The sequence below is a fragment of the Pseudomyrmex gracilis genome, unplaced genomic scaffold (genome assembly GCF_002006095.1).
Source record: "Pseudomyrmex gracilis isolate BER0280 unplaced genomic scaffold, ASM200609v1 scaffold_1167, whole genome shotgun sequence".
Lineage (NCBI taxonomy): Eukaryota > Metazoa > Arthropoda > Insecta > Hymenoptera > Formicidae > Pseudomyrmex > Pseudomyrmex gracilis.
This window is the reverse complement of record NW_018021751.1, coordinates 16,214-25,111: the sequence shown is the minus strand read 5'-3', so window position 1 is coordinate 25,111 and position 8,898 is coordinate 16,214. Positions and strand designations below refer to the sequence as shown.

General features: G+C 40.3%; 1 protein-coding gene across 1 annotated transcript; it reads right to left on the bottom strand.

The window, feature by feature from the left end:
- Positions 1–7,145: 7,145 nt before the first annotated feature.
- Positions 7,146–8,437, bottom strand: LOC109861935. The gene is made up of 3 exons (XM_020441790.1): positions 8,057–8,437; positions 7,930–7,977; positions 7,146–7,880 (listed from the first exon to the last, which is right to left on the bottom strand). Exons 1-3 carry the CDS (start codon positions 8,435–8,437, stop codon positions 7,146–7,148), a joined length of 1,164 nt encoding a protein of 387 aa, XP_020297379.1.
- Between the last annotated feature and the right edge of the window lie 461 nt (positions 8,438–8,898).

Here is an 8,898-nt window from a genome sequence, read left to right as displayed (position 1 = left end):
CCCTGCCTACGCGGTTCAAACGGGAACGAAATGTACGTGGAACCAAAAAATAAGAATTCATTCGTGAAACTTCTTCCCCTTGTAACTTTTTAACAAACAACGACCCCCGCCTAAAACCTTCACATTATTACTCGGGACAATGATTTTTACAACATATATAAAACTTATTGAAATAGGAGGTCGCTCCTCTAAACTTAACTGTTCGTAATAACAGCTTGTAATATCTAGAATAAAGCATTAAAATTCTGAAACTTCAAATTGCCATATTTCCTAAACTAAGGCCGTCCCCCACAAAATTTTTCCACACAATCACTCAGTATGACCTGCTCTACAACATATCTGAAGCGCAAAGAAATCGGTGATGTGTGACCTAAAATGCATAATTACCTTGAGATGTTAAACCTATCGTTATCAATAATATTATGTACTTTTTCCAAGACTGTAAATCTTGGAAAAGCATTTTACGTTGTCATATGTAACAAGCGCGCGTGGCGTGAACATGCCTCCGTCTCTTGCCTTATAGCGAGCTTGGTGGAAAAAAGACGGAACATAGTATGTCCGCACTTTTCCGCGAGCCGAAGTGCCGAGCGTGACATTACGCACACGGACGGCGGTTCTCGCTTGTGTGCGTATCCCCACCATCTCGGTGCTCATGGTGCTGACCGATCAAATCTTTTATCACTGATCACAGTATAACTAACACAGTATAACTAACAAGGGAAATGACGCAAGTGTCCCTCTCCGATTTTGATGAGCTTTGAATATGTTGTAAAGTAGCTAAAAATAAGAGACTCGTATTTTTTTTATGTGTTTTCTTGCATGTTTGGGGAGTGATACACCCCTTCGAAGAAAAACCGGTTTTTTTGTTTTATGCGAGTATCATCAAAACGGTAAGAGATATAAAAAAATGTTTCAAATAAAAGTTGCATAGTATTTTATAGGCTTTACAACCGCGTAATTAGATTCATTTTTTGTTCAAATTTTTTTATTTACCTCCACCCGTCTTTTTTTTCAATTATTAAAATTTTTGTAATAAAAATTGTAGCATTTTTTACGCTGAATTCAACCATATATGATGTTCTTATGTTTCAAAATCGCATCTTTCAGAAATAAACCATCAATATCTTATTATATGCGTCGCGCTGCATGACTCATCATTTATATCGCACTTTAATCGTAACAGGCAATACAAAAATTAAAGAATGAAAATAGTCACGTCGTCACGTATTGGATAAAGTTTTAATCACTAATTTTAAATTTTTTTCTTGAAACACTGGATAGGATAACAACATGGCTTTATCTACCATGCCGACAATTGTTCCTTTTTTTGCGAAATTGGGTGCGCGGAGTGGTAATTTAAATCTAGTGTTTCAAGAAAAAAAAATTAAAATTGGTAATCAGCATCTTCATTTCCAACAATTACCTTTTGGAATTAGTATTCAAAATTAGTAACAATAGAATCAAATATCTTATTACCAATATTAACTTTCTCGAAAAAAAAAACATTCGAATTCCCAACAAATTTCGGGTAACGGAAAGAAAAAATTATTCGTAGTACCTTACATAAATGGCTTGTCACAACAAATTTCTAAGTTTTTGAAGAGGAAAGACAAAGCTTTGTTAGTGTACAGGAGTTTGAACAAATTGAATAGATTTATCAAAACTATTAAAGATCCTATTGAATATGAACAAAAGAAAAATGTAGTATACCATTTGCAATGTAATAATTCTAATGCTTCTTATGTGGATCAGACCAGGAGGAAGCTCAAAACGAGAGTTGCAAAACATAAAAATCAAATTAACCATCGTACTGAGAGTGCTTCTGTCGTCACACAACATCGAATCGATACGGATCATACATTTAATTGGCAAAATACTAAAATTTTAAACTCGAAAAAATTATTTTATAAAAGGTCCGTGTCCGAAATGATCCATATTAAACTACGGGATCATTCAATTAATGTTATGTCGGACACGGATAAGCTAAAGCCTTATTTCCCGGTTTTGGAAGTGTATAAAGCGGCTTAGACATTCCTGCGATGTTTGCGTATGATATGCAAGAGATAAAAAGGGGGAATGTTAGTCGGAATAATATTGTTAAGGATATAGCTCGGTCTGTCGGCAGCCGTCGCGCTAGTTGTTTGTTTCTGTTAATTTTGTCTCGTTAGCACCGAGACTTTTGTATCGCTTGTTGTTGGCGATGTTGCGCGCCTGATGGACTGAGTTCTTCCTATACATACGAGCTTTTCTGTAAGTGTCAAACCTTGTACTTTGGGGTACACGTTATCAACTTCTTGCGTTAGATTGTTTAATATAATCTATATATATTATATGTGTAATTATTATATGTAGTACACTAAAAACGACTGAAGAAATTAGGGTCAAAATGTTTGTCAAGTCTCTAAAATAAAGAAGTTTATTGACACAAAGATCTGTCTTATTGCCTCAAATTGACCACTTTTCTACTATTATAATGTTTTATATTATAATGTGTAGAACGTAAGTAAGTTTAACCGAAACAGTAGTACCAAACGCTGCCGCGACATGGCAGAAAGCGCGAAGAGAGAGAACAGAAGAGAAGTAGAGACAAAGTAAGAAGCACGAAACGCCGATCGCGGGACGGCTCACGATATATTGTAATTGCCTGTTTTCTTCAAATAAACTTTATTATTTCTTTCTATATCTCCGAGTTACGCCGACCATCTTACACATTCTACAAATATCAGAAGTGGGATTGGTTGGAAAGGAAAAAAAATGTGTGTTATGTGAAAGATTGTGGTGTGCCGAAGTGATCAACCAATGTACATTATACGAGCAAAGCTGGCCCCGGTACGTGCATTGGTTTTGTGTGACTAAGAAACGAAAAGAAAAAAAAGGAGGATTAAACGTGCTGGACTTGAGGAAGATTTCGGGCCGCCAGACGATACGAATCCTTTTCCTCGTGTATCAGTACTGAAAGTATTTGCCGTCCGCCATATTTAGACGGACATGCAACACCAAGGTGTTGCTCTAGAAGCCTTATATCGCGCTCGATCTGCGAGTCAATAACGGAACAAAGCCGGTAACGCTCGCGGTCGATAACGACGGCAGCGGTATTACTTACCGGCGCTTTCGGCTATTGGATGACAGTTGAGGTTACGTAACACGCGAAACGTTACACGGTAACTACCTGATCATCGCCAGCGAGTAGATTTGCAAAGAAAATAAGAAGGATCACGATAGAAACAGCAAGACAATTTACGATAGCACAACTTAAGGAGGTGCTAAGTCATCGGAATTTGCCGACAGGAGGATCGAAGGCAAAGTTAATAATAAGATTGATGGAAGCGGATCCAACTGGAACTTGGACGAGCGCGGACAGTATTGCTCAGGAAGGGGAGAGTGAATACGAGAAGAGTCGGACGCAATAAGAACCGGAGGTAAACGAACTATTACAACAAGAACTAGAAATCACGAGGAGAGAACGAGATGTGGCACAACGAGAAGCTGAAATAGCACGGCGAGAGTTAGAGTTGGTCAACACACTTAATACGCAGAACTCTAGCAACTCGACTGGAAGTCAGGAACTTCGCAAACGATCCGCGAAGATTTCCCCAATCGGCAGAAGTACACGTAATGCAACCGCAACTACGCGCGGATGTTAAAGGTATTGGTGATTTATTAGATGATTTTGATGGAATAAATCGCTTCGAAGACTGGGAAAAGCAAGTCCGACTAGTATAAAAACTTTTTAATGTAAACGACGCGATTATGAAAATAATTATCAGTTCTAAACTTAAAGGAAAGGCAGACAGGTGGTTCCGTTCGAGATCGGAGCATACGGAAATGACGCTCAACGCATTACTACTGGCAATGAGAGACGAATTTGATCAACGGCCGAGTAGAGTGGATCGTCTCAGAAAGTTCGAATCTCGGACATGGCAAGCGGGCGAATCATTTAATAACTACTATCACGAGAAGCTCATCTTAGGTAATTTGGTGCCAATTGAGGAAGCTGACTTGTTGGACTATCTGGTAGACGGAATACCTGATACGACGTTGCGAAATCAGGCGAGGATGCAAAATTTTGCTACTGTGAAAGATTTACTGAACGGATTCCGCAAAATATCCCTTTCTAGTCGGAAGAAGACTAAGAGAGAATCGTACTCCGTACTCCGTACTCATTGCACGGAGAGAGACAGACGGTAGATAAGTCAACTGTAAAGATAAAATCGGAGGCTTAACCGCAGAAAACAAAGCCGAAGGAAGAGAGTGAGAAGTCAATTAAGTGTTATAATTGCAATCAACCTGGACACCTTTCGAGAAATTGCCAAAAGCCTAAAAGAAAGCGAGGATTATGCTATAATTGTGGAAACATAGGACACTTGGCAAAAAACTGTCCGAACGATGAAACGACGGAGAAGGAAGAGACGCTTCAACTATCCAACGTCTATAAAGATTCAACGGAAGAAGACAGCGTCGAACACAGAAAACTCGTGATGTACGAGATAAAAGACTCTAGTTTAAGACGAATATTGTGTTTAGACTCACTTTTTGATACAGGCAACCCAATCAGTTTACTTAAGGTGATTGGCACCACCAAAAAACAATGACGCCTGCCAAGAAATCATAAATGTTAACACTATTGAAACTGAGGGCGATTTAGTTAGTAATCTGCAAATAAATTCAGCAATACCCTACGAAACGCAGGTCGAGTTAAAACGAATTTTCCGGGCATTGTACGTAGATTATCCAAAGCCGACGGGACTCAAAGTAAAGACAGAGTTAAAGTTACAATTAACAAACCCAGAGCCATTTCATTGTACTCCACGTAAGCTCCCGTATGATAAACAGCTGAAACTCCGAACAATCTTAGATGAGCTACTAGAGAAGGGATACATACAGCACAGTGACTCTGAGTTTGCATCGCCTGTTGTGTTAACTGAAAAGAAAAACGGGAAATTACGCATGTGCGTAGACTATTGAATCCTAAATAAGGTAACTGCCAGAGATAACTATCCTATGCCAATTATTGAGGATCAATTAGCAATCGTAGGAAGTAAGAAATATTTCACACTGATAGACTTAAAAGACGGATTTCACGTTTGGGCGGACGGTTAAATATACCTCATTCGTGATTGCATTAGGTCAGTACGAAAGGCTGAGAATGCCTTTCGGATTACGCACTGCGCCAGCAACTTTTCAGCGCTATATAAATCTTATTCTGACCGAGTTCACGAGATCTGGCGATATGGTGATTTACATGGACGACATACTGATTATTACTGAGACAATAGAGTATCATTTAGAAGTATTAGAACGCGTGTTTAAGACTTTTTTTCTTAGAATTTTAAAGAAAATCTCTTAGACTTACGACTCGATAAGTGTTTCTTCCTATAGACACAGGTGGAATATCTTAGCTATGAGGTTTTGGGGAAGGGCGTGAAGCCGACAAAGAAGGGCATCGAAGTAGTTGAAAAGTTTCCAATTCCAAAAAACACTCGGGACGTCCGTAGTTTTCTTGGACTGTGCTTCTATTTTAGGAAATTTATTGAACATTTTGCTTTAATTGCTAAACCTCTTTATGACCTGACAAAGGCAAGTGCGACATTCCAATTTGGTGAAGCGGAATATAAAGCATTTAAAACACTTAAAACTAAACTTATAGAAGCCCCAATTTTAGCGGTCTATAACCCGAATAGCCAGACCGAACTGTACTGTGACGCGAGCTCCGCGGAGCGGTTCTTATACAAAAGCAATCCGACGGAAAAATGCATCCGATATTTTATTACTCACGTCAAACAACGGAAAAGGAAGCTAAGCTACATAGTTTCGAACTCGAAACCTTTGCGATAATTTACGCATTAAAACGATTTCGGATTTATCTTCTAGGGCTAAAGTTTAAGATTAGACCGATTGTAGTGTCGTCACGCTGACATTAAGAAAGAAGGACGTAAACCATAGAATCGAGAGATGCGCAATCGCGTTACTCGACTATGATTATGAGTTAGAGTACAGGGCGGGAACGCGTATGCGTCACGTAGACGCTCTTAGCCGAACTGTTGGCGTGATCGAAGAAAACTCCTTTGAATGGGATGTAGCAGTGTATAAGGGACAAGATTCTAAAATAGTTGAAATTCGTGATAAACTTGAGTAGTCGGAAGATAAGTTCTACGAACTGAGAAATGGTCTCATCTATCGTAAGTATAATGACCGGTTATTGTTTTGCGTGCCTCAACAAATAGAAAAAAACGTTTTGTACAAATATCATGACAAGGTGGGCCACTTAAACGTAGAGAAGTCGGCTCAAGCCATTCTTGAAAATTATTGGTTCCCGCAGCTCCGCGAGAAAGTTAATAGTCATATCAGAAACTGCTTGAAATGTATCACATTTTCTTCAATTAGCGGAAAGGTAGAGGGCTTGGTCTACTCAATACCTAAGGGCAGTGTACCCTTCGACACCATACATGTCGACCACCTAGGATCGATAGATAAGAGACGGTTGGTTAAGCAACATCTTCTGGTCGTGGTTGATTCTTTTACAAAGTTTGTCAAACTGTACCCGACTAAGACAACTTCAAGTAAGGAGGCTATTGGCTGCTTGCAGCAATATTTTGAACATTACTCGCGACCGAGAATGATGGTTACAGATAGAGCTGTTTTACGAGCGCCGGATTTGGAAATTTTGTAACCAGTAGCAAAAGTAAGCACGTTAAAACCGCTACGGGTTCACCTCAGGCAAACGGTCAGGTCGAGAGAGTTAACCAGACTCTGATTCCGATGTTAGCCAAGTTGTCAGACAATTCAGCAGTGAAATATTGGTATAAAGTAGTCGCCGAGGTCAAATACGCATTAAACAATTTCGTAAGCAAAGTTACGGAGAAGACTCCAAGTAGGTTATTGTTTGGAGTAAAACAGCGTAGTCAGCCAGTATAATCTAAGCGAATATCTACAAAAGGAAAACGCACACGAGCAGCTTGAGACAGAAAAGTTAAGAGAGTAAGCATCTAGCAGAATATTACGGTCTCAAACGTATAATAAAAAGTACGCGGATTGCAAGCGCAAATAATAATAATAATAATAATAAAATAAGAGCAAGGGGGCTATTAGAGTCTCTTTATGTGTCACCTAGATCTATAAGATCTTCTGTGACTCCCGCTAGTTGCTTATCGGCCTATCTGCTTCAGCCCGGCATTTTCTGCCAGGCTTCGCAGATGGCTGATCTTGATATTTTTCAGGTCCTCGGGCCTCACAAACATGCAACCCAAGGATAGTTTTTTAAGAACTAAGAATGGACAGCGACACAGTATATGCTTGCTGTCCTCCTTTTTCTCACCGCATAATCTGCAGTTTGCTTCGTCGGCCAGTCCCATGTTGTACAAATGTACCTTGAAAGCCCAGTGTCCAGTGAGAAGACCGATACTTAATCTTAGTCTATCTTTATCCATAGCCAGCAGTTCTTTAACCCTGCTTGACGATGGCTGACTCATCAAGAGTTTGGCCTGGCGACAGCTTTTCAGTTTCTTCCAAGAGTCCTGGTGCTCTCGCTTCAGCCGACCCTTGATATAATTTTTCTCTACGGCAAAGGGAACGCCGACTTTTTGGCCAGCTGGTTCCTCTAAGGTGCCCAGCTTTGCCAAGCTATCCGCTATCTCATTACCGCGGATACCTTGATGACCGGGTACCCAAATTAGTGTGATCTTGTTATGATCTCCCAATCTGTTCAGAGTTTGCATGCAGTCCCAAACCACTGATGATTCAGTGGTGGTCTTAGTAAGGGCTCCTATAGCGGCTTTACTATCTGTGTAGATATGGATCCTCCTGCCATAGTCTCCTTTGAGAGCAGGAGTCTTGCACATTCCAGGATAGCCAAAACCTCCGCTTGGAAAACTGTGGCTAACCTACCCAGAGAGAAAGACTCACTGTGATTGTTTTCTGGACAATATATACCTGCTCCAAAGCGGTCGTTTTCTCCAGATCCATCGGTGAACCACGCATCTATGTTCGGTTGAATCTGTAAGTTTTTATTACACCATTTAACCCTAGTGGACAGATTTATAGAAAACGCCTTGTTTACTTGGTATATTCTGAGTATTCTATCTTGCTTCAGTGTGAAGGGAAATTTGTGGAGAAACCCGAGTTTGGTATGACCTGTCTCGAATTGTCTCCACTCCCCCTGACACCTTAGTCTATATGCTGTGAGTCCAGCGGTGCTGACTATTTGTTGACTTAGAGGAGGAATACAAAGTGCTACTTCCAGCGCTTCTGTTGGTGTTGTTCTCATTGTCCTTGCCGCAGCCCTTAGGTAGTTACCCTGTAGGCTTCTTAGCAGGTTCCTTGCCTCCGTCATTTTTACTCTAGGCCACCAGACTACAGCAGCATATGTTAATCTCGGTAACAATACCGATTTGTATATCCATAGAGCAGCATTCAGTTTAATGCCCCAGGACTTTCCCATTATTCTTTTACACGCCCAAAAAGAGGCGTAAAACTTGGATTTCTTTATTTCGAGATGTGTTTTTCAGCTCGGTTTGGTATCTAGGTAGACTCCCAAGTATTTGACTGACTGGACGTATTCTATTTCCTCATGCCAGATTTAACGGCTCAATGGCCTTGGATTTATATTTCCTGGTGAAAATCATGGCCTTGGTTTTTGATGGATTAGCCCTAAGTCCTTTTGATTGACACCAGTTATGCGTAAGCGTAAGTGCTTTTTCCATTATATCTTTGAGTGTTGCAAGAAAGTTGCCCACCACCATTATGGCCACATCATCAGCGTAACCATAGACAAGGAAGCCCGTTTTCCGCAACTTTTCAAGAAGTTCATCCACCAATAGGCACCACAATAAGAGAGATAGTACTCCCTCTTGCGGACAACCTTTGACTGGGAAGCCATGCACCATCGAGTCCCCATGACTA